This window comes from Vulpes lagopus, chromosome 2 (assembly GCF_018345385.1).
Source record: "Vulpes lagopus strain Blue_001 chromosome 2, ASM1834538v1, whole genome shotgun sequence".
Lineage (NCBI taxonomy): Eukaryota > Metazoa > Chordata > Mammalia > Carnivora > Canidae > Vulpes > Vulpes lagopus.
In genome coordinates this window covers 70,990,544-71,018,100 of record NC_054825.1, presented here as the reverse complement: position 1 = coordinate 71,018,100, position 27,557 = coordinate 70,990,544, and the positions used below count along the sequence as shown (strand labels likewise).

The 27,557-nt window shown below is 37.0% G+C and overlaps 2 protein-coding genes and 1 pseudogene across 3 annotated transcripts in view; 2 read left to right on the top strand and 1 right to left on the bottom strand.

Annotated features, from left to right (window-relative positions):
* The window catches only part of FRMD5 (FERM domain containing 5), a 334,543-nt gene that overhangs the window by 272,459 nt on the left and 34,527 nt on the right, over positions 1-27,557 (bottom strand). The gene's annotated exons all lie outside the window — the stretch shown is intronic.
* LOC121484264 lies at positions 12,784-13,308 on the top strand (annotated as a pseudogene).
* LOC121484266 (proteasome maturation protein-like) lies at positions 22,709-23,119 on the top strand. The gene has a single exon (XM_041743235.1). The coding sequence runs from the start codon at positions 22,709-22,711 to the stop codon at positions 23,117-23,119; it is 411 nt and encodes a 136-aa protein (XP_041599169.1).

Below are 27,557 nucleotides of genomic sequence, written 5' to 3'. Positions count from 1 at the left end.
ATAGGTAAGTTTTGGGTGGCAATGAAGTTATGCCAGGAAAATTATGAAGAAGAACATTTCTTATCAAATGCAAATAACATTTTAATAAAAAAGAATATCAGAAATCTCAGAACACTTTCACAAAGATGACTATTTTTATCCTATAAATTGCAGAAAAGAGCTTTATTTCTTTAGATACATAACTAGCAAACTGGCTGTGATAAGACAAAAGTAGAAAAAAGAAGAGTAAGATTTATTTGTAGCTAGCTGGTGTTTTCTACTTTTTGGTCATACAATTCATAATAGTCTTCAAAGAGGGTAACATTTCATTACTTTCCAGTGGTAGAAAAAGGTGTTACATTTTCCAAATTTTCTTAGCCCAATCAGTTTGCATTGGAATCTTAAATATATACTATTTTTTTTCTCCTTGGGGGTAAAACAGTTACCATTCTATTTCTGTTTTATAATTCAGACAACATCAGCTTTACAATGTCGATCTAAAAGAAACTATCTAAAATTGAAAAACATAACATAGTGGCAGAGAGTTCTAGATAAGATGGCTTTGTAAGTTCATACTTTGAGTCCACAACCCTCTCCCTACTCCTATACTACCCATGTTAACAGTGATAGATAAAAAATAAAAAGTAAAATCCTAGCTGCTATATTAATCAGGATTCAGTTGCAGGTATAAAGATTCTCTAGTGTTTTAAGCACAGATTTAATACTTAGGTGCTAACATTTAGATGCCAATAAAATAGTTGAAAGAGTAGAAGGGGAGGCTCTATGCTAAACCTTAAGGAATGAGGCTCAGCATCCACAGAGAACTGGCCTGCCAAGGGAGCCACCTCTGCCACCATCAGAAATTTAAAGAAAAAAAAAAAAAGAAAAGAAAGAAAGAAAGAAAGTTAAAGAAGGGCACCTGGGTGGCTCAGTTAATTAAGCATCTGCCTTTGGCTTAGGTCATGATCTCGGAGTCCCAGGATCAACCCCCATATCGGGCTCCCTACTCAACGAGGAGTCTGCTTCTCCCTCTGCCTCTCCCTCTGCTTGTGTTCTGTCAAATAAATAAATTAAATCTTAAAAAAAAAAAAAAGCAAGTAACTTAAAGAAATAGGGCACTGCTATGCTAAGTGCTGGACAGAATCATAACTCCTTAGCCACATCCAGGAATTAGGTAGCTACCAATGTGATTATTGGTTCTGAATACAATGCCTTAGCTTCTGTTAGACACCAGGAAGTTGTTGCCAGAATTGCTGGCACTAAGGGGACACAGCCCAGGTCTGCAATTTGGGAATCAGAGAGAGCTGCAAACTCTAAGCCACTGGATCTGCTCCAGCAAAACTAATGCCATGTGTATGACACTCTATGCACCCCCTCCCCTGTATTCAGTTCTGAATTGGAGTATCATAAAAGTGAATGTGATTAGTGTAATCTGAACTACATCAGGAACCCTAGATGTAAGGAAGCATAGGTAGTAATTTTTATTTTCCAGTTCATGTAGTAAAAGGAGGAATACTAGAAGGAAGTTGAAACAGATGCAGAGTTGGGGCACCTGGATTGCTCAGTTGTTAAGTGTTTGACTTCAGCTCCAGTTGTGGTCTCAGGGTCCTGGGATCAGGACCCATAACAGGCTCACTGGTCACTGGGGAGTCTGCTTGTCCTTCTTCCTATCCTTCTGCCCCTCCCCTTACTTGTGTGTGCTCTCCCTCTCTCTCGTTCTCAAATGAATAGGTGAAAATTCCTTAAGAAAGAAAGAAACAAACAAACAGATGCTGAGTTATCTCACAATAATACCCAGGAAGAAAGATAATAAATTATATCAATTCTATTGTTATACATTAGTTATAATAAATATTCCCAAGGACTAAAGAATAGAACAAAACACAAAGCAGTGAGTGAGGCTTAATGGGCTCTAAGTATAGGAGCAAACAAAGAAGGCCAAGAATTCAGCTTCTGTAGGTTAATGAGAATTAAAAGTGCTTCACTTCTGGCATGCAATTGGAGCCAGCTCATTGCTTAAAACCAGGGAGTGGGCCAAACTCCAATAATGAGACTTAAAAAAGCAGTTTATGTGAAGCCGTACAATAAAAGAGGTAGGAAAGGCCAGAACCCAAGCCAGCCACTTGCTAGCTCAATGGCTGGATGTACATTATCACCATTATCATGAAAATCAGGAATCCTGAATTACCTGTGGAACCAAATGGAAGCAAAATTTTGAGGAAAAGTAGGGTAAGGTGAGATGATAATAACTCTTACTGGAATTAAGCTCTCAAACCAAATTCCAAAATACATAAAGAAAATTAACACTACAATTGTCAACAAAAGCAACTACAGAGAGATTAATCCACTTAAGACAAAATGGAAATAATGTAACCATCTGAAATTGACCTCAAACTCAATGTTTAGGATCCTCAAAGAGATAAAGAAAGGAAAAACAGCCATAAAAACACAGACATTCAAAGTGTCATCTCAGGGCACCTGGGTGGCTTGGTGGGTTAAGCCTCTGGCTCTTGATTTCAGCTCAGGTCATGATCTCAGGGTCCTGAGATCGAGCAGTGGGTTGGGCTCCATACTAAGTGTGGAACATGCTTAAGATTCTCTCTCCCCCCTCTGCCCCTTTCTCCCTTAAAAAAATGCAATCTCAGTACCAATCAAGATAAATACAGATAAACCCACACCTGCACATATCATTGTGAAAATGCAGAACATTAAGGTACCATAAAGGAGTATTATCTACCTAAAAAAAGACTGACAGCAGACACTTCATCAGCAATAATAAGATGCCTTGAAGATAATGGAGTTATATAACCAAAATGTTAAGAACAAGAGAATTGTCAAGCTAGAATTCAATGCCCAACTAAGCTATCAAAAAGAATGAGACAATAAAGACATTTTTAAGACCCTACAATGACTATGAGTTTTCCACTAATAATTTCTCACTAAAGAATTGATGTATCTGGGGTGCTGGAGTGGCTCAGATAATTAAGCATCTCGCCTTCAGCTCAGGTCATGATCCCAGGTCCCAGTATCGAGCCCCACATCAGGCTCCTGGCTCAGCAGGGAATCTGCTTCTCCCTCTGCCTCTCCCCACTACTCATGCTTGCACTCTCTCGCTCTCTCTGTACCTAATAAGTAAATAAAAAATCTTTGAAAAAAAAAAAAAAGAATTGAGGGCAGCCTGAGTGGCTCAGTGGTTTAGCACCGCCTTCAGCCCAGGGCATGATCCTGGAGACCCAGGATCGAGTCCCATGTCGGGCTCCCTGCATGGAGCCTGCTTCTCCCTCTGCCTGTGTCTGTGTGTCTGTGCCTCTCTCTCTCTCTCTCTCTCATAAATAAATAAATAAAATCTTAAAAAAAAAAAAAAAGAATTGATATATCTTAGGAGGTACTTCAGAAAGGAGAGCCCAAAGAAACAAGAAAGCTATCCTGGTGGTCCCACAATCAGATAAAGTATATTATCAAATGTACCTAATTACAGTTTTTCATAATTGAAAGATAAGTGGTCACATAAATGAAATTAATTCCACTTACATGAAGTGTTCAGAACAGGTGAATCTAAAGAGACAGAAAGATACCTGGTGGTTGCCTAGGACTGGAGAACATCCTTAGGAGGGAAGGGGACGGGGAGTAGGCCAAACAAGAAATCCTAGATACAGTATTGCCTTTAAGGGGAACAAAAGTGTTCTAAAATTAGACTGTGGCAATGGTTGTACAACCCTGTGAATAAACTAAAAAACACTGAATTGTACATTTTAAATGGCTGAATTGTAAAATATGTGAATTATATCTTAATGAGATTTTAAAAGTGGAACTGGAAAGGAAGATGTTCACATACAGTAAGATCCTTTTAAACTTTGATAGAAAATTTTGTAGTTATGTGCGAATGCTAAAAACTTAGGAGTAACCATTATGAGAACAGAAATGCCATCTATGCTTCTAAAATCAGAGGAACATAAAAGATATTCACAATTTTATCAATCTAAATGACAAGAGTAATACAAAAAAAGAAAATATGCAAGAAAATGGCAAAAATGAGTTCAAGTCTCTATGCACGCGCGCGCGCGCGCACACACAATTAAAAGAATGTGTTATCGACTAGATTAACAAACCCAACTAGAGACACATTTAAAGCAAAATGATCCCGAAAATGTGATAAAAAATCATGAACAAATATATTTGATAAAAATACTTTTTTATTGCTGGCAAGGCAACATGAACAACAAAATAGAACTTAGGATGTAAGACAAAAATAAGAGCAAAGGATGACATTACCTAATGGCAAAAAGAATGCTCTACAAAAAGGATATGATGAACTTATATAATAAATATAGGCTCTCAAATGTATAGGAAGCAAAAACAGATAAAATTAACAAGGAGAAACAAGCAAAACCACAATCATGAGATCGTAAAACTAAAGGAGATTCTAACTCTGATATCTGAGACTGATGATCAAGCAGACAAAAATTTCCTAAAGATATAGCATATTTGAACACAAAAGTAAGTTGATCTCACACACACACACACACACACACACAAAGATAAAAAACTCTGTACCAAATAGAAAAGAATATACATTGGTTTTAAGCACACATAAGACATTTATAAAAATTTACTGCATATTAGATCTCAGAGGCAGCATCAACCAATTTCTGAGAATAAATCTCATTCCAATCATATTCTTTTAAAACAATGTAAATAATTATAAATAAATAATAAAAAGTAAACATAAACAATTCTATGTTTAGAAAATTTAAAATGTACTCAAGGGGATCCCTGGGTGGCTCAGCAGTTTAGTGCCTGCCTTCGGCCCAGGGCGTGATACTGGAGTCCCGAGATCGAGTCCCACATCGGGCTCCCTGCATGGAGCCTGCTTCTCCCTCTGCCTGTGTCTCTGCCTCTGTGTGTGTGTGTGTGTCTCTCATGAATAATAAAAATCTTTTAAAAAAATAAAAAATAAATGTACTCAAAAATGACTCATGGGATAAAAATCAAAATAGAAATTATGAAATAACTAGAACTGAATAACGAAAGTACCATATACCAAAACTAGTAAAAATGCAACTAAAAGGGTAAAGTGGGATAATCAAGAATAAAAGAATGATGTCCACTTCTAGTCAACACTTTTGGAGGTCCCAGAGAGTATAATGGTGTAAGAAAAAATATATAAAGTAAGAAGGAAATATCAAAACATTATTATTATTTGTATGTTATCATTACTCTCATTAGAAATCTAAGAGAATCTACAATTACAATGCAGAGAATTCAGAAAGGTTGCTTAACATAGAATCAACTTACAAATATTGACAGTATTCATATATTCCAGTAGTAACCAACTAGAAAATATCATTTTTAAAAAGAAACCATTTGCAATAGCAATAAACATTATGGGGTAACTGAAAAGAAATCCAATAAATTATATGTAAGATTCTGCTAGAGGAAAACAAAAATTGTATTAAAAATTCAAAGAGATGCCTGGGTGGCTCAACGGTTGAGCTCCTGCCTTCAACCCAGGGCATGATCCCAGAGTCCCGGGATTGAGTCCCGCACTGGGCTCCCTGAATGTGGAGAGCCTGCTTCTCTCCCTGCCTGTATCTCTGCGTCTCTCTGTGTCTTTCATGAATAAATAAAATCTTTTAAACAAAACTCAAAGAAGAACTAAATAAAGAGAAATATATTTGTAAATAGGAATACTAGATGGAATAATTGTACCAATTCTCCTCAAATTGCTCCATTAAGAAATCAACACAATTCTAGCAAATACCCTATAGGGAATTTTTGTGAAACTTAACAAGCTCATTCTAAAATTCACACAAAGAGCCAAGAAAAGCCATAATAATTTTGAATAAAATGGTAAAATAATTAAAATGGTGTGATATTAAGCCCAGGAATAGATAAACAAACCAATGGAACAGAATAGAAAACTCAGACAGTCAAGTGCATCTACAGAAAATTGGTATTAGACAGTGGAGGCATTCCAAATCCAGGCAGGAAACAAACTATTTAATAAAAGGTGCTGGGATAACTGATTATGCACATGGCAAATGAGATCCCCACCATTGAGCCAAATAAAACCGATGGGGGGAAAAACCCTCAATGTGAAAGCAAAACTAGAACTTTCCAATAGAATTAGAACATTGTGGTTCCTTTGACCTTCTTCCTGAATAGTTTCTAGACTCCAAACAATCCTAGTTGTTCTCCTCAAGGGCGCCCTGTACTCAGAACTGAATTCTCTTTGTAATTTGGAAGCTGCAGAATAAGAGTGGGAGCATCACTTTCTTGGTATTGTTATTGGACTTCTGGTAACACAGCCTACTACCTAAGACCACACTAGCTTTATTTCTTCACTAAAAAATATGACTGATGAACACTGCACTCACCATCTATTAAACCTCAAAATCATTTTTTTTTCATAAAATCATTTTTTATGTGTGCTACGCTTCAGCCAAGTCCCTTACATTTGGGGCCCATTTGTATAGGGGTTTTTTTTCCCCCCTTCATGTATAAAGCCTTATTCTTACAACTATTTAATGCCATCATTAAACTAGACCAGTTGTCTTTGTCTGTGGTGACCTCTTCAATATCCTCCTATGTCATCAAATGTGCTCATTATCCCTTCCCACACTAGGGCATTCACAAAATCAATAAATATGCCTTCTACAGAAGACTTCATCCAAGAATTGGAAAAAAAAATGTTGACCAAGAAGTTCTGAACAGAACCCTAAAGGTATAATAGAAAATTTCCTGCATTAATACTAATCCACTTAACTGTATTAGCAATTAGTTCATATTTTTCCTCCTGACCTTCAAAATTACTCTGACATGTGGTCAATTGTCTACTGAGTTTTGGCTAAGCTTATTGTATTTCCATGATCAATCTACTAAACCTGTCAAGAAGCAAAGTAAGTCTCACAAAACTTTGTTTTAGTGAACCCACAGTGGTAGAATCAAATAACTTGGGCTTCGTCTCTTAGATGATCACAATCATTTATTAATAATTTTAAAGTATATTAGAAATTAATAAAAATTACAAATGAAATGAAATTTATGAGGACTCCATACATTTGTAGCATAATTATTTCATCTCTCTAGGGGACATCTAATTCTGAAAAAAATTCATCTCCATAAAGTGTAGGCCAGAAAATTTCTTTAAAATCTATCATTCACAGAACAGAGCTGGTAACTGCAAGAAATGCCCCCCCCCCACCTTGATAAATGTAAAAGGATAACTTGTGTTAAGAATTATTAGACTGTTTAAATTAGGAGCAGTACAGGGAGACAAGTGGGCGAATTCTGTACTCCCTCCTATGAGGAGGGTAAACAGTGTGTTCCAAATCAGACAGAGTTAGAAAACTCAGCTCCAAGATAAGAGGGGGTGCCCCGCCTGAACACAAAGAATGCACCACACACAGTGCAACCCAAACAATGAAGCTGGAGATTAGAAAATATTCCGCCATCCTCATACATCCAGCTTTGAAACTCTTCCTCATTTGATCCTCCTGTTCAATTCCCACATAACCATCTCAGAAATTTACTTCCATCTAGCTTTCTTAATGTCCCACAAACACCGAGTGTTCACTCTGAGACTGAAAAATCAGCTATCTATAAAGATTGTATAATCAGAGATGGACACCTGGCCAAGAATTTTCACTAGTCACAAAGGACCATGAGCTAGATTAAGTATAAGGCACCTTTCCAAGTGTTCCATTAATAAGATATTAGAGAATAAGCAAGACGTAATTATTAGAGATATTATTAGAAGATTAACTGCAAAAACCAATTCCAGAGAAAAAAAACATAATTCCCAACAAACTATACTAGAGGGATCAGACTGCAATACTGGATAGTAGATGATTTTATCTTTGCCTGAAGCTCTTTTTCTTGATCATAAATGAGAAATGGAAATACAGAACTCCTAAAATATAAAAAATATAGCTAGCTGCTATGCATGACTATGAAAGTTCTCCAGAGCATATTAGTTTCGAATACAGTAGACATTCAATAATTGATTTTGTCTGTTTCTCTGTAACCAGTTCCTTTCCACCACCAGCTAAACAAACACAACTGAATCATTTCGATGTTATGATTACCATTAAATACCTATTAGAGATACCAGTAGAATCTGAGAGCTGAAAGATAATCTAGAGGTTCACCTAATCTTTACAGAGGAAAAGAGAGACCCAAAGAGTTCAAGAGCCCAAAGTCTCAATGTTTACTTAGTAGTTAAGTGCAACTAGAACCCAATCATGCAGCTCCACTTTCACAGGCATAATCTTGGTTTACCAGAGTCTCACTCTTCTGGTAGGATATTATTTTTCATCCTGTTTAAACATAATTGACCATCAGACACTGCAATGACATTTCACAAAAGCCTTACAACTGTATGTAGGTGCAGAATACATTGAGTTCCTATAAACATAGTATTTTGGAACTGGAGAAGTCTTTAGAGACCATTTCTCCCTATCTGCCTCTTACATATGAGCAAACAGAGGTTAAGCTGTTTGCACAAGTTAGTTCACAATGTGGAGCGCAAAGTCAAAAGTAAGAATTGGAAAAAAAAAAAAAAGAGAGAGAGAGAGAGAGAGAGAATTGGGTGTCCGGATTCCCAGGCCAGTGTTCTACACATTTCATTACAGGGCTTCTCTTTCCCTTTTTCCTTAAAAAAAAAAAAAAAAAAAAAAAAAAGCAAGCTTCTGATTAAGAACAAGAATTTTTTATGGTGAGGCTATTGGCTATCTCTGAAACACAATAAGGCGAAGCACAAATGAGGTATGCCTGTATTATTTTTATCAACATGTATTAATTTCTTTCCCACTTAAAACACCTATCAAAAGAAAATTTGTAAATAAGGCCCATTCGGCCTTCGATTCTACTAACCTGGGGGCTGACTGCTTCCTATCTCTAACCCACTAGACATGGACAGTGGTTAGGGCCCAGACACAGGACAGAGAAAAGCCTGGCAATGACTCAGTGAGCATAGCAAGGAATGTGCTTAGGAGTGTTCACCCACTGGACTTCACATGATGCAACGCTTTAAACTACAGAGTGTCTTGGGCCCAGAGGACTTTGTGGCTTCTGGGACTCTAAAGGATGCCAGATTGTAACAACTTCCCTGTGCAGAGACTTCCTGAGTTAAATGGTTTCTGAGGTCTAGCATGAAAACCCAGCCACCATTTATTGCCTATCTATTTCAAACACATCTTCCCATAAGCAACAGACATCTGGATGCTTGCACAATTCATAAATATGCCATTGTTATTTTTAAGACAGTCTATTCATTTTCACCAAATTCCTTCTCAAAGGGAGAATTTGCAACAGAGTGAGTCAAGTCTATAGGACATCCACACCTTCTAAACTATGAGAAGACTGAGGAAGTCCCTGCTTATTCCTTTACTGTGGTAGGCCACAAAGAAAACTGGTTTTTAATTGCAGCATTGGTACAAGAGTCAGGAGAGAAAAGACTTCTGGTCGAAATCTCACCAGAATCACACCATCACAGACTTATAATTGAATTTGTCCTGATAAATTGTTCTGAAGGTGGAAAGCTCTTACTCTTCTCAGTTTACTAAGATTTAAAATTAAAATTTCTGGAGTAGAATCCCAGGAGGATATATAAACTGCAGCAGTCCACTCCCCTATTTCTGCTGCCTCACCACTGATTCTGTTTGACAGACCTACCATAAAGGCCTCCCACAAACATTTGTCCTGAGGACCTCATGCTCCAGGCCATCAGAGAGCTGGCAGATTGCAAGGCTGTACAGAACTGAATGCACCTGCTACTCACCATAGGCCAAAGTGGGAATGGGAAACCATCATCTGTTATGGCACTATCAACTTAGTGCAGCATTAACACTTAACTCCCTCAAGTCCAGCATCTCTTTAAAATCACTGTTCCACTTCAGGTATTACTTTTCAGTATTGTATTTGCTTGAACACATGTTTGATAAATGAAGTGCTCTTATATCAGTAAAACTACCAGGGATTAATCACCGGTGTTAATAAGAGATTTTAGGGGTTTTGGTTCTTAGAGTAAGGTTTGGCAGAAACAGGTAAATGGAAACTTAGATAAAATTTATAGTTCAGAAAAAATGGATTTGGTGTAAAATCCATTTCAGTGTAAAAGCTATCTGACCAGGACTCCAACTCTAAGTAATCCAGCCTTAGACGTTGCTACTGAGAGTCTGGAAAATGCTAGCATATTTCTTTTGATTCAATTCTGATTGCACACCAGAAGTTCAATTATGTTTAATAAGCAGCAGGGACACATGGTTACCAAGGATAATTCTGCCAAACTGAATGAGAAAGTTCAAGATTTAACACATGTAACTTAGTGAGCACATTTAGTCGCTAATAAAATATAATCAGCCCCTTGTCTTTCATTTTTATCATCTTTATTAGAAGAAAAAATACATCATACTAAAGGAGTTTACCATATGGAAATGGGGACTTAAAATGCAATACTCTATTACCATGGAGAAAATTAATGCATTATAGTTTTTCAAAGTGGGAATCAAATTGAACTTTCACTTTGATGTGAACTTAAGTTGAATTTTGTCTTCTAACATGACTTACAAAACAGGTGTTAAGAATAGACCAATCCATACATTACACAAGTTTTTTATTTTCCCTAATTACTATGTTATTTATCTACTTACCTGTTTGGTTACTAAGAGAACAGAAGTTTTTTCTTTGGAATTAATTTGGATTTCAATCCTACCCAATAGTGTAAAAGAGTATTTATGATTTATAATCAGAGCATATTTGTAAGATGCTTCTGAGTGAAAATTGCTTAATGTATATTGCTAATTACATTTTAGTGAATATTTTCATTGCAAAACAGGTAACACTTTATGGATGAAGCCTTTATTGCAACCACTAGATAATCTCTTTTCTATTTGGCCTGCAAATTCATGTTCTGGTGCACTGTAGAAAGTGCCTATACAAAACAAATTCTACATAGCTATCATCATCTTAAAAGATGAAGAGTCTGAATCCTTTATAGAAAGATTTTGGAAATCACACAGCTCTCTCCTATTGTTTTAAAAGACTGTTTCTTAGGTCTTCTGGACTCATAAAAATCTCATTTGCCCTCTATCCCTATCAAAGAAGATATTAACACGTAGCATTGACCACAGTTCCTTCAACAATGAAATGCAAATTGAAAAATCTGTGAAATGAGAATCCAGTACTAAATACTTATAAGTCACTGATTCCTAGCTCACACCTTTCTTCTCCTCACGTCACACTGAAGAACATGACCACTCAGAAATCTTTCTCAAAATGTGCTCCTTGGAACACTGGTATTCCACAAAAATATGTGTTCCATGAACAACATGTTAGCAATATTTATTTTAAAATTTATTTTAAATATATGACTAAGAAAAACACTATACACTTTTACAGAGTTATTACTGTATGTCAATCTTTAAGAAACAATTCACAGTCCCAAGAGAAATAAAAATCTATCTTGACACACAAAAAGTTGTACACAAATGTTCATAGCAGCATTACTCATAGTAGCCAAAAGGTGGAAACAACCAAAATGCCCATCAACCGATAAGTGTGTAAATAAAATGCGGTATGTCCATACAATGGAATATTATTCAGCCATAAAAAGATAAAGTCCTGAAATATGGATGAACCTTGAAAAGATTATGTTAAGTGAAAGAAAGATCTCATATTGTACAATTCCATTTATATGAAATGTCTAGAATAGGCAGATCTATAGAAATAGAAGTAGATTAGTGGTTGCCAAGGGTTTGGAGTAGGTGGAGAACTGAGAAGGAGGGGGTGTGATGACAGCTAAAGAGTGCAAGATTTCTTTCTGGCACAAAGAAAACATTGTAAAATTGATCTGGTGATGGATGTACAACTCTGAATATATCAAAAGCCACTTAATTAGGGGTGCCTGGATGATTCAGTTGGTTGAACATCCAATTCCTGATTTTGATTCAGGTCATGATCTCAGGGTCAAGATATCAAGGCCCACATGGGGCTCCATATTCAACACATAGTCAGCTTGAGATTCTCTCCTGGCCTTCTGCCCCTCCCCCCTGACTCATGCATATTCTTTCTCTCTAAAATAAATAAATAAATTTTTAAATAATTTTTAAAAGCCACTTAATTGTACAGCTATCTTTGAGAAAGAAAAATAGGCACTAGAACAGATACTTCACTTTTTAAAAATCTCCCAAAAATCAAACATATGAAAAGATGCTCAACTTTATTAAGCATTAGAGAAGATCAAAGTAACCACAAAACAAAATATCATCATACACAAGCAGAGTGACTAAAATTAAAAAGATAGATAACAACATGTGTTGGCAAGGTGTAGTATAGTGTACATACACCATACATATACCATGAGAAGCACTGAAGTCATACAGGCCCTTTAGAAAGCTATTTGGTAGTAGCTATTCAAGTTGAATAGAAATATATTGTAGGCCCTGGCAATTCCACTACTAGATATGTTATAAATATATAGATAACTATATATATGCACATACATATATACACATATACATATTATATATATATAATATAGGAACATGAAAAACATGTGTAAGAATATCCATATTATTAAGGCTATTATTTATAATAGCCCTCAACTAAGAAAACCTCAGAAGTCCATAAAAAAACAAAATGGATTTGGAATTATGGAATTATGGTATATTTACACAGTGGATTACCACATGGTAATAGAGATGAACTACTGATACACTCAACTACATGGATAAATTGGACTAATGCTATGCTGAGGGGATAAAAATTGACACAAAAGAATACATATTCAGCGGAACTGCCATCTTCCAGTAATTCGCAAAATGACCAACACAAAGGGAAAGAGGAGAGGTACCCGCTATATGTTCTCTAGGCCTTTTAGAAAACATGGAGTTGTTCCTTTGGCCACATACATGCAAATCTATAAGAAAGGTGATATTGTGGACATCAAGGGAATGGGCACTGTTCAAAAAGGAATGCCCCACAAATGTTACCATGGCAAAACTGGAAGAGTCTACAATGTTATTCAGCATGCCGTTGGCATTGTTGTAAACAAACAAGTTAAGGGCAAGATTCTTGCCAAGAGAATTAATGTCCACATTGAGTTGTATTAAACACTCAAAGAGCCGAGATAGCTTCCTGAAGCGTGTGAAGGAATATGATCAGAAAAAGAAGGAAGCCAAAGAGAAAGGTACTTGGGTCCAACTGAAGCGCCAGCCTGCCCCACCCAGAGAAGCACACTTTGTGAGAACCAATGGAAAGGAGCCTGAACTGCTGGAACCCATTCCCTATGAATTCATGGCATGATAACTGTAAAGAAAATAAAAGACCTCAGGATTGTAAAAAAAAAAAAAAAAAAAAAGAATACATATTCAAATAAGGCAAAAGTAATCTGTATCGTTACAAATTAGGATAGTAATTAGCTTTGGGTAGGAAAACAGGTAGTGCTGAGGAAGAGGGATGAGTCATGAGGGAGCTTCTGGGAGTGCTGGTAGTATTTTATTTCCTGATCCAGATGCTAGTTACAAGGATATATTTATTTTGTGATATCTAGCTGCATACTTAATATGTGTGTCTTTTGATATACTTTTAAACTAAAGTATTAAAAATGTATATTTCTAAGGAGTGAAAAAATAAAAATACGCATAATAGCATAGTACTTGACATGTCAAGAAAATTTGATCTGTCATTTACCCCGAGTATTTACACACAGTTACACAGAACATGCATTGCCAATTCAATACCTGTCGGTCTATATTATGAATACTGTCATTTTATTTCAACATATTTGTGATATTTTATTATATGAAATATTGATACCATTCTTAATTGTGGTGAATTATGGCTAGTTCACAATCTATGCATAACCCAAACAAGCAAAAAGCCAGACCCTTTCAATGTGAAAATACTACTCATAGCACTTGGTCCCTAAAAAATCAGAGGATGAGCTGTCCAACATGAAACAATTTATAATTTTCAGAGCTGTCTACTTCAAGAGCAGATTTTTGCAACTCTGCAGTTCACGTTCTTCCTTTTGTTTCAAAAAGCCTTTCTGAAATAGGCTTATGCTGCAACAAAATAAACAGATTTGATGCTACATCTGCTGTGAGGATAGGACTGAGCGACCAGGTTCCGAATAGTAAACAGTGGTTATGTACAAAATACAAAAACTTTGTTCTCATTTTTAATGTTTGTTTCTCTGCTGTATTTGACAACCAAAAAAATCTATTTAAACATTTTTATCTTGCATTTTTTTAAGATTTTATTTACTTATTTGAATGAGAGAGATCACAGAGGGAGAGGGAGAAGCAGACTCCTCGCTGAGCAGAGAGCCCAACTGGAGGCTAAATCCCAGGGTCCCAAGATCATGACCTGAGCTGAAGGCAGATACTCAACTGACTGACCCACCCATGTGCCCTAATCTTGCATTTTTAAATTCTTTTTGTTCTTAAATTTTTTACTTATGGATTAAGACCCTACTTTTTAAAAAAGGCAAACGATTCAAATTCTGATCATTTCTCTGTAAAATTGTTTTGCTCCATTTTAATCCATGAACTAATTATGCATCTCATGTATTTCATTTTTTATACTTTAATATGTTCTATGGTCAATACTTTTGGGAAACTATGACCTAGAATTATCTTCTCAATTTCAAAATATCCCTAAACCTGAATCCATGATCACTACCTTCTATGGTCTCACAAGGTAAAAAGATGTTTATTCATTAATTAAATCCCCCCTTCATTTTTTTTTTTTTTAGTAACCCTTTGCTAGATGCAAAAAGGAGTACAATGAAATATGCAGGAAGTTCTCCAGAGAACAGGAGGGGAGTAAAAGTTGGTAGCTACGACCAACATAGATTCATAAACGGAGAACTATTGAAGCAAGGATAAAAGTGGTAAGCATACTGAAAAAAACTTTCATCTCAATGGCTATATGTCAGTCAACTACATGCCCATTTGCAAAGTAAATAAAGTATTTGTAGTAGCTTTTAGAATTCCCAGCCTTCCTTAAAATATGTGAGTTTAAGGTTCGAGGTTTACACATTTGACTTATACATATGTTTCCAGTAACATATAATACATGAAAATTGAGGAATACCTCAACTTTTGTACAACCCAGGTAGGCTGCTGCTTCTGAAACTAAATCCCACTTTTCTCTGCCATTTAGAAGTATGAAAACGGGATTTGACATACAATTTGACTTATACCCACTAGCAAGTTGGTACCATCATAAACAATGGGAATACATCTTTTAAACCGACCACTCTAGATACACAAGACACTAGTCCCAATGGTTGCTTCTAAGAGGACAAGCTGGTAGACTGGACATCGGTGATGAGATAGATCAACTTTTCATTCTGTATCTTTTTGTTCTGCTGTTAAAACTTGGAAGTCAAACTTCTCAAAAAGTGTCATCATGATTACATCTTCTACATCATGTTAAACACACACAACTTTTGCACACATTAATTCTTCTCATGGAGAGCTGAAATCCAAATCCCCTCAGATGTTTCATTCCTATATCTTTAGACCACATCTCCTGTCTTCAGAAACCCACAACCTTGACCTCTTAAAAAGTGTAGTTTATGGGATCCCTGGGTGGCGCAGCGGTTTGGCGCCTGCCTTTGGCCCAGGGCGCGATCCTGGAGACCCGGGATCGAATCCCACATCGGGCTCCCGGTGCATGGAGCCTGCTTCTCCCTCTGCCTGTGTCTCTGCCTCTCTCTCTCTCTCTCTCTCTCTCTCTCTGTATGACTATCATAAATAAATAAAAATTAAAAAAAAAAAAAGTGTAGTTTATGTCAACACTCACTCATTTAAAGGATCCAAAGTATACCTCAAAATTTTTCCCTGCCAGCCAAATATCCAAGAATAATCCATAAGCATCAATATAGGACATGTTCTGTATTTGTGATGCACAAGTTTCTCTCATATTAAGGGCTAAAGCTTCAAAATTACTCCTCTTTAAATAACTGGATTATTTTGATTACATGAAAGGCCTAATAGATGTTTAAGTTATTAGTATCACCAAAGTACCCTTCAAGCAGCAGTGCTTACAGGCTTGCTTTATTGAAAAGCATTTTCCTCTAAGTTATACATACTTTGAGACAAATCAATTGACAAAACAACATTCGTTTTGATCAGAAAATACAGAAGAAAGAAAGAAAGAAAGAAAGAAAGAAAGAAAGAAAGAAAGAAAGAAAGAAAAGAAAAGAAAAGAAAAGATACAGAACATCTTTAAAGTAAATGCTTTTGCTAAGCATTCTAGAAAAAAAAATAGTTTAACATCCTTCTTTCAAGTTGCTACTTAGATTTTAAATGACATATTTGGGGAGCAAAAAAACTTTCAGTTACATTAATACTCAGTGTGATCCTAAACTACCAGATGATTCAAGACTAAAATCTTAGAGGCAGGCAACTTCAAACAATTTGGTTTTTTTATCAGTATTTAAAGATTAAAAAAAAAATCTAAGTAACAGGATGACTTTAAAAGTCCTAATCAGGTACACCACACTCCAAGCTACTACTTTTTCAAGGCGATGAAACAGAAATTTCTAAATGTGTTGGTGAAAAACAATTACTGCTACATCATTTATATCATAAATTGTAAATCCAAAATACCACTAGCTCCGCAATATGCAAATGTACAATCTAATTCCACTTTGAATTACTCTCACTTCCTTTCTTTACTAGACTCCAAACAGGAAAGAAAATGAAGGGATATAATCCAGGAGTTGAAAGAAAAAGAAAATGCAGGAACTTCAACCAGATCTGCATGACTCATGTTGTGTCAGTTGCAAATTTCTGATTCCAAGCCTTTAAAAAAAGAAACTTCAAGGACCCTTCAAATTATGTTCAAGTCATATGTCTGATTAGACAATTGAATCACTTTAATGTAATACATTTTTTTCTTGATTCAGATCTCTTCTCTTGCTGCCACAAATATGTTTGTTCAGTGTAAATGGAGTGATGAAGATTGACCTTTCCAGTTGAGCAGCTGGCTGAACAGGATTTTAAATGGTGTGCTTAGGATTTTAGTTCACTCAATTTAAGGCAAAAGGAAGTGAAAGAAACATTTATGGATGATAGACCACCATACCTAATTTTTATTCTAGGAATTGTAAAGCTTCTATCCCACCCCTGTTGACAAATTCGGCATCCCACATGAGGGTGAAGTGTAACCAGAAGTGAAACATTGAACCACTATTGTGTGAAGTTAGGGGCTCCAAAAACAACTTAGTAGCAGCTCTGTCTTTAAAAAATTATTCCCATCTTTTTTCCTGTTCTCAGGGGGAAAAAATTTTAACAGAAGAGGAAAAAAATTGCTGTGCCTTTAAGTTCTGTCTAGTACCTTGATTTATTCCAATGCCTTTTCCCTGATTTTCCATTCAATAGCACAGAAATAATACTTTATTTCTTTTGTAACCTGACAAAGCAGTCTTGAAAACTCACTATTCTGGATATTTAAGACCACACACTTTCAGCATTTTGCTAAATTTTTACTCTTTCTGATCTTTGTCCCTCTCGCTTAGTTACTGTACACTCCTAACTCAGCTCATCACTACTAAAGTCATATATATAGGCAACTATGTGCAACTACCCGAGAAATTACATACTCAAAGCAGTCCTCAAAAACAAAATTCCATAAATATCTAATGGAAAGGGGAAAGAGCCTATATTTATGAAATTTCTTTTAGACCTGCTACCTGATTTTCAGTCAATGCTAGCACAGGAGCAAGTGCTAATTTGCATAGCTGATAAGAAGCTGAATCCAATCATTTATTCACAGCAGGTACAGTGCTAGAAGCTAAGAATGCAGAGATAAAAGACTCAGTCAGACTCTTCATTCAAAGACTTCAAAGTCTAGTGGGAAAAAGCCACATAAACCTACAATCATAACATCGTAGATGCATCATGATAGGAATACATCCAGGGTAGCATGGGAGAACAAACAAAACAAAACACTTAACTCAGGTTTAGAATAATCAGGGAAAGTTCCACAGACTCAAATGCCAAGATGGCATTAGAATCAAGTCTGGAGAGACCCTTAGGAGGAACAGGGGTGGGAGTGTGGGGGCAGGGCATTCCATTCAGAGAGAAGCTGTATGTAAAAAGACACAGATGTTGGGTTTGAGATAATGAAAGGTTCTGAAAATAAAGAGTGGTGCTAGTTACACAACATTATGAATATGCTTAATGCCACTGAATTGTACACTTTACTTTTGACCTTTTTATATTTTTGAGAGTAAGCAAGTAAATGGCGGGCAGGGGAGGAGAGAGAGAACCCCAAGCAGACTCTATGCCCAGCACAGAGCCCCAAGCGGGGCTCAATCTCACGACCCTGAGATCCTGACCTGAGCCAAAATCAAGAGTGGGACACCCAACTGACTGAGCCACTCAGATGCCCAAGTTATATGCTTTAAAGTGGTCAATTTTATGTAATATATATTTTGCCACAAGAAAAAAAGGCCACAGATGTGTGGCAGAATAGAAACATCAGATAAGGTACCTAGAAGGAAGACTACATGACAGGAGAAAGAATGGAGATATACCATGGCTAGACCATAAAAGACTATGTATTCCACGCTTACAGAGTATGGAGGCTAATCAGAGGGAAAGAAGGACTGGAAGCTTCAGGAAGGATTAGGAGGTTATACATATAATCCAGCTGAGAAATTCAAGTCTGAATTCTGAGAGGCAGTGGAACCAAAAGGGATGAATATATTTCCAAGATAGCAAGACAGAAGAATACAAAGGACTGGGAGGCCAAATATGAAGGAACAGGAGGAGTTTCAAAAGCCTCTCAGCTTTCTGGCCTGAGCAGTGAGGCAAATCATGGTGCCATCCATCTAGAGTGAAATCAAAGGAAGCCTCAGGTTAGATTGGGGAACATGGCAACTTCTTTAATCTGCCAGGTTTGAACCCTTGTAAATAAAGGATGAAGACCAGCAGTTAGAGAAGTGTAGGACTTCTGTAGTCAGTCTATGGATTTTATGCTTGCTTCAAAGCCCAAGTAGCAAAGGATGGCCCAGATATGAGGAGGAAACCATTTTTTCCCTACCTCTAAATAGAGCCCACCACCACTCTGTCAACCCAAAATTAAGGACTTTGATGGACTCAGGAGGCAGCTTCTCTGGCAAGACGCTGAGGTTGTCTACAGTAGCTTCAGTGAAGCTCATCAAGTACACCATCTCTCAATAAAAGTAAGCCAAAGATGAATAACATGGCTGGCACTTCATGGTAGCCATTGCTGATATTTAGGTCCCTCAGAAGTAACTGGGGAAGTTTCATAGAATGGACCCAAATTTGATAGGTTGGAAGGGGATGGTCAGTATGAGTTATTATCATTTGGAAAATGTAAAGAGGACCTATTTTATTCTCCTATGCTACTAAAGCCTGGAGATTATCAGGTAAACATTCCAGCAAAAGTGATACCCTGTTATTCACTGACCATTCTGTAGATGACTTTTTGATGTTTAACATGGTGAGCATCTTCTCATGTCATAACATTCTTCTATAACTTCATGTTTAAAGCAGAATAGTATCTGCCAAAATCAACAAAAAATAAAGTGGGATAGTATCTGATTATATACTATACTTTATTATGCAAATCCCCTATTGTTGGACATTTTGGTTTGAATGAAGCTTTTCAAACTAATTTCTGTCACTCGTTAATATTTTTGTGAGACCTAAGAATATATCTAAGCATTTTATTTGAAGGTTCCTTGTCCATAAAATTCCCTTTATATTTTTGTGGGGTTTTTTTAAAGATTTTATTTATTTATTCATGAGAGACACAGGGGAGGGGGGTCCACAGACACAGGCAGAGGGAGAAGCAGGCTCCATGCAGGGAGCCCAATGTGGGACTCGATCCCAGGTCTCCAGGATCAGGCCCTGGGCTGAAGGCGGCACTAAGCCACTGAGCCACCTGGGCTGCCCTATATTTTTAACTTTTTAAAAAACACCTATATAACCAGCTAAAAGAAGGCATAGCAACTTACTGGCCCTGATTGTTTTAGTGTTTTTTTTTTTTAAGAAAGTAAATTGTTGTTGGGGGTGCATTAATTTTATCAAGCCACTAGTGTGCCATATTGTACAATGAAAGAGGCAGGTAATTCACTAAATGACACCCTGGTGGTGGCACAAAAGAATAAATGCATCTCCAGTAAGTGAACCATGTGCTCTCTGTCAGCAGGATCAAGTGTATTATTTTATATCTCCTTTTCCATCCATGGATGCTTACTGGTCTCTCTCCAAGTCAGTAATAAAAGTAGGTAAAGAAGCCTCTACCTGTGCTCATGCTATTCCTTCTACCTATAATATCCCTCAGCTCCTCCAATTTCTGTGCCCAACGAATTCCTACTTGTCATTCAAGACAGTTCAACTGTTACTTCTGCCAGAAAGCTTTCCCCCACCACACTCATCCTGAGCTAAGTGTTCCCAACGCGTTCTGCCTATACCTCTGGATACTTAGCACAGTTTATTAGGATGATCGGATATTCACCCAACAAATCATAAGTCTTTTTAGATTGGGATCTTGGCTTCCACTCTAACACCTCCAGGGCCACCACATTGCTCCTTTAAATGACTACTAAAAAGAATGCTGTGATTTAAAAAGTGCCACAAAGTCTCACCTAACACTATACTTATCCACTAGTAATGTTTTCTATTGAGAGTAATTGAGCAATGTACCTAACTATGAAAGTACAGTTTTCTAGTAAAACACAATAATTTGACAATGCATAATCATTGTTGTGATGCATGGTAATTAAACAAACAATAAGTGATTGTATAAATTACTACCATTAGTAATCACCAGGAATGCAGTGGGATGGCATTCAGTGACCAATTTCTCCCTCCATCAGAGATGGTACTAACTTCATCTGACTCTGCTTCTACCTAAATGTCCTAAGCTCCAAAACTGTCCCCTACTCCATACTTCCTTCTACAATGACTATTTCCTTAGGAAATGGCATTCAGCTGAGAGGTTTTTTTCTCTGCCTTTGTAGTGAGCTATTATCATCATGACTCTCATATTCCAGCATTCCTTCCTGGGATTTTAAGGTAGAGACAATTTCTTGAAAGGCTGTAAGAACCTCTCACTCCCCCTCTTTCTGTATACCAAATGTCTTTTTTTAAATAGGTGCAATAGGTTGAATGGTATGAATACCCTGCTTCAAACTCTCTTAGATTACCAGGCATTCCATCATCTACAAATTGATTTGGGTTAACAAGTAAACACATACTTCTCCCATCACCCAAAAAAAAAAAAAAAGCAAACTAAGCAACACAGGTTTATTGGTCACATGGGTGGTACAAAGTAAGCTGATACTTAATCATACCAAACAGTTTTGAGGGAAAGTGAAGAAGGGAAGGACCAACTGGAACTGCTACAATGGAGTAGCAAGAAAGCTCTGGCAATGAGGGAACAAGGGATGCCAACAGGAAGAGGAAGGAAACTAGGTGAAGCCCAAAGATAAACTTCAACTTTCCATCTGCAACTGCCCAAGCATCCTTCTTTTCTTTCCTTCCTCTTTGAAAACCAACTTCTATCCCCGATGCCTGCCATGTGGAAATCATTTAATTTTTGCTAGTCTTAAATGTGACATACTCCTTTTCACAATACTTTGAGCTATATATAGTCTTCTCGTCTTACAAATGGGGATAAGGCCACCTTCGCAGAGGCCAAACGAAGTAGATTTCCCAGAAGCACAGCAGTAATACTTCATTGGTCTAAGAGTTCACTGAAAATACAAATTCAAAATCCTTTCTTCCTTATAATGATTGAGGCATTTCAGATTAAAAGTAAATGCTAGCAGGCAAATGTTCATTAACAGCTAAAACATATGGGTGTTGGGTGGCTCAGTCCATTAACTGCCTGCCTTCAGCTCCGGTCATGATCCCAGAGTCCTGGGATCGAGTTCCATATCAGGCTCCCTTCTCCAGGGGGAGCTTGCTACTCCCCCTGCTTGTGCTTGCTTGCACTCTCTAATAAATAAATAAAATCTCTAAAAAAAAAAAAATACAGCCAACAAGTAGAAATAATCCACAATGTATCAAATGATGAGTGGATAAACAAAATGTGGTATATCCACTCGATGGATTACTACTCAGCAATAAAAACGAATGAAGCACACCAATGTGAATGTATCTAATATCACAAAACTGTGCACTTAAAAATTAAGATGGTAAATTTTATGTGTTTTACCACAATATTTTAAAAAGGGAATGAAGGAGTGACACGTGGTACAACATGAGTGAACTTCAGAAACACAATGCTACTGAAAGAAGTCATTCACAAAAGGCTACATACAATATGGTTCCATCTACGTGAAATGTCCAAAATAGACCAACTTATAGGCACAGAAATTAGATTAGTAGTTGTCATGGGCTAGTGGTAGGAGGAAGTGAATAGTGCCCACTAACAGGTAGAGAATTTCTTTTGGGAGTAGTGAAAATGCTCTAAAAATAGAGAGTGGTAATAGTTGAAGAACTTTGTAAATATATATAAAAATGAGTTCACTGTACTCCTTAAAAGGGTGAACTGTACATTAGTAAACAAGCTCAATAAAAGACAAGTTAGTAAATTATCTCAATTTAGTAAGAAGTCAGTAAATTATCTCAATAAAACTGTTATTTTTAAAAGATAAATGCTGGTGGAAACGAAGTGAGCAGCGGGGCTGGCTGATGATAATAGGGCCGAGCAGCTGTTCACAGAGCAAGTGAAGATGAATGTCGGAGGACTTGGATCTCAGCTGAAGGACAGTATTCCAGTTACTGAACTTTCAGCAAGTGGACCTTTTGAACAGCATGATCTTCTTCGAAAAGGTCTCCCTTGTGTGAAAAATGAACTTTTGCCCAGTCATCCTCTTGAATTATCAGAAAAAAATTTCCAGCTCAACCAAGATAAAATGAATTTTTTTACACTAAGAAACATCCAGGGTCTGTTTGCTCCACTAAAATTACAAATGGAATTCAAGGGTGGGGTGCAGCAGGTTCAGCATCTTCCATCTCTTCCAAGCTCAAACCTTTCATTGGATATTTTAAGGGGTAATGATGAGACTATTGGATTCAAAGATATTCTTAATGACACATCACAAAGTGAACTAAATGGGAGAACCACATTGGATGGAATATAAACTCGGTTTACTGTAATCTGTCGTGTTCATGAAAATAGAGGGGCTGCATGTTGTTCATAGTCATCTTTTTACTATAATTTGATGTATACAACATTAAAAGTACTGACAAATGAGAATTTTTGCCTAAATAGTATTTGTGATCATTTAAATGATTTAGTCTTTGGTTTATGACTATGTGACAACTGAAGCACTAAGTGGAGATGATTTTAAAACTCCCAATTTATATGAAAACAATAGCCTTCTATGTCTTTCAAAAATTGTTGTTCATGAGTATTTTAAAATTGTGTGGATTTCAATTCAGCCTGTTTTCTGGGTATCCCATAAATTTAATTTTGATTACCATTATCAGTATTTGAGTCTACAACCTTCATAGTAGCATCTCACAGTAAACATCTGTAATTGATTTCAGTGGTTAACACTTCAAATTAAGTACAGCGTAGGGTATTTATATTTTACCTTGTTTCAGTATAGCCTGTTGATACAAGAAAAATACTGGATTTATTTTTTTAAAGATTTATTTATTCATGAGAAACACACAGAGAAAGAGAGAGAGAGAAAGAGAGAGAGAGAGAGGCAGGCAGAGACACAGGCAGAGGGAGAAGCAGGCTCCATGCAAGGAGCCTGATGTGGGACTCGATCCGAGGTCCCCAGGAACACACCCTGGGCTGCAGGCAGCGCTAAATCGCTGCACCACCGGGGCTGCCCAATACTGGATTTACTGATGCTATTTTAGAATTGTAGCTATTTGATTCTTTCAGTTTGCAAAGTATAGTAAGTTCAAAGGTTTTGATTTTGGTCTTGTCCTTAAAATGAAAAATCAACCAGGATATGTTGATTACACTGTTGTAATGCATAGATTTATATATCACATGATTAAATTGAAAAAATTAGAATATTCATGTACACACACTACGTATCCCTGAACAAATTCATAATTATTTAAAAATAAACCTTCACTATAGTTGTTAAAAAAAAATAAAGACAAATGCTGGTAAACATAGTACTGCCATTGTACCTGGGACATTTCAGAAACATTTAGAAAATTAGTATTAAGGTAAGGTTTCAGAAACTACATAACTGACCTATCCATATATGAAAAAAAAAAGCATAAGTAAGGTACAAAGCACAATCAACATAATGAAACTAACAACAAATACATCACTTAGAAAAGAAATAAGATTGACAAGAATTTTTTTAAACGACTGTACAGAACCATACTTCTTGTTGATTTTAAGGGGCAGTAATGTGTAATGGTTAAGAATTTAGGCTCTGAAAATCAACTGACCTGGAATCTAATCCTCGGCATCACTGGTTCTGTAATTCTGAGAAAGCGACTTAACCTTAATAAGATTTCATTTCTTTATCCAACACATAGGCAGTATTTTAACTTTTTTTTTATATTTGTCTCTTTTTCATTGTCTTTACATTTCATTGTATTACACTGAATAAATACATTGTATTTACATTTCATTGCCTAACACTGAATTTCTCCTCTCTGCTACCTTTCTTTTATTACAGTTTGCCAATTTTAGATTTTTGTCATTTTCTCTAAAGCCATAGTTTTTTCCCTGCCTCCAGGCTGAAAATCTCATGTTCTTGTCTCAAGACTCCTATGTTCCCCAAGGCTCCCCATCTTCAGAGCTTAAATTATACTGGAGTCTCTCAGGATGTTAGGGAAAGCACATAGCATTTCTTTTTTTTTTTTTTTTAATGTTTATTTATTTATGATAGTCACAGAGAGAGAGAGAGAGAGGCAGAGACATAGGCAGAGGGAGAAGCAGGCTCCATGCACCGGGAGCCCGACGTGGGATTTGATCCTGGGTCTCCAGGATCGCGCCCTGGGCCAAAGGCAGGTGCTAAACCACTGCGCCACCCAGGGATCCCCGCACATAGCATTTCTTGATTGTACTCAGTGTGTCTACTTCTTAGTAGACCGTCAACCCCTCAGGGCAGACAATAGTTTGCCTTCCTTGCTGTACCCTCTGTACATGACTAGTGCCTGGAACAGAGTAGGTGGACACTCAATAAATACTTTCTGAATAAGTAGGTAAGTGTTGATTTTGACAATGATGTACTTCTTTGGCTTTAACAGATTCAATACATTGTTTCTTTTAATCAACTCATAGCAAATTTCCCTACCTCTTACGTCCATTTGGTAACTGCTCTAGAGTCCTATTACTTATTTTTCAATCTCATTTTGAACTGTCCAAAATGGAGCTAAGAACCTGACTTCGGTGCATATGGATATTCTATCATTTGATAATCAGATCGAAGCAGAATGCCCAAGTGTCCATTCTTTACCGATCTGAAAGAGAAGTGAATGTCTAGTGAGTCACTTCTGCTAGGTCTCAGGCAAAGGTAAAAGGCTGCTAGCGGTCTCCCTCTCCTTTGTTTGCTGTACTAAGATTTTTAACAAGTCCACTTTCCTTGTTGCACAGCCAATCAGAGGTCCTGAATGTTGCCTAGTCAAGTGCTTCTCCTTCATTCCATATGAGCCAAATTAAATGTTGATAGACATCATCATCCATTTTTAACTCTATATTATTTCTGCCTTTCTACTAGCAAGAGGAAGTCTTCCAAATCTGTGCTCCATTTTATGCTGCTCCTTAACCTCTGCACCACCTCTTGGCAAAGCAAGACAAATGGAACAAAGACAAACTAAAGACAAGAGGTTTCTCTCTTTCCTGCTTGTCACTATCCTCACTTCCTTCCATGCAATGGTGTTTCTTTGGTTTCCCTGAACATCCTTACTTACTAGTGCATATCATCATCTCAGAAGATTCTGAGAAGTCAAGCCCAGGATTTTCTCGTTTGACTTTCTGATATTATAGTCAACTTTACATTTCTCAGGGAAAAACCTAGCATCAGATTCCCCCACTTTATCATGGTACATTCTTTTAGTGTACTGTTTTTGTATCTTAAGCACATTTTTGTCTTAAAAAATACTTTTCTTAACTTTGAGGAATTAACAACATCTACTGACTTGCCATGCACAAAGTACATATTGCTGGTCATTCTCTGCAGATTCAGAACCATTTTTCAAACTAAAATCAGCCTAAATAATGGAGGCAGCTATGCATGAGTATGGGAAATCTTTCTGCCTTTATCTCAATTTTGCTGTGAACCTAAAACTGCTCTAAGGAAAAGATAATTACAATGTCTTTTAAAAATCAGCCTAAAGATCAAAGATCATATATGAAGCTGGACTGTGACACACTCATAAATAGCATCATACAATAATAAAAATTAACAGAATGCTGGCCTATTCACAAACAGAATAAGGGCTATATAAAGTTTTAAAACTCTTCTGGGACACCTGAATGGCTCAGTGGTTGAGCGCCTGCCCTCGGCCCGGGGCGTGATCCTGGAATCTGGGATCAAGTCCCACATCAGGCTCCCTGCATGGAGCCTGCTTCTCCCCCTGCCTATGTCTCTGCCCCCCCCCCTCTCTGGGTCTCTCCTGAATAAATAAATAAAATATTTTTATAAATAAATAAATAAATCTCTTATTTTGATGGAGATATGTATATATATATATATATAATATATATATAATCTCATGGACTTTTCTGCCCAGTGTATGTACTGCCTTATCTAGGAGTCTTGGTGGGAGATACTGGCAGAAACTGAAAATATCAGACATTCTTCCAGTCTCCCTTGCAGCTAGCATAGGACTTGAGCTTGGCATGTTAGACATTCCTATCCTAGACCTTGACTCTAAAGCTGTTAGAGTAAAGAAGCAGGGACTAAGACATTCTAGTGCCAGATGCAAGCAGTTAAGACAGTTGCAGCACTAATATCAAGTGCAGAGGGGCAGAACTGGCAGCAGTGTGACACTGATGCCTCATTCCCAGGACCCTTGGTGACAGTGGGACAAGCTATGGCATCCAGAGTTCATAGGAAGAGGTAGCAGTACCCTTTCCCAATAGCTCTACAGTGTTATTCTGGATTCTGGGTGCTCCCTAGCCTCTGTTGGTATTGTCCATTTTCCAACCCTGCTCTGCATTCTTCCTATAAATTTTCTAAGTCAATCATGTCTTTTCTATAAATTTCTGTTTAAGTCAGCCAAAGTCAGTTTCTGTTGCTTGCAGCTAAAAACTCTGATACAGGGCAGCCCGGGTGGCTCAGCGATTTAGCGCTGACTTCGGCCCAGGGCGTGATCCTGGAGACGCAGGATCGAGTCCCATTTCAGGCTCTGTGCATGGAGCCTGCTTCTCCCTCTGCCTCTGTCTCTCATGAATAAATAAATAAAATACTTTTTAAAAATAAATAAATAAAAACTCTGATACAATAAGCTAGTAGTTAGCAGGTAGCAAGTATTAATTGAATTCCAGTAAATTAATATTTGATGAAAACCCACTCAGTAGAACATAACTTTTGGTCAGATTTAATGCAGTACAATTTACAAAATGTAAACTCACCCTTTTTAAGTGAAATG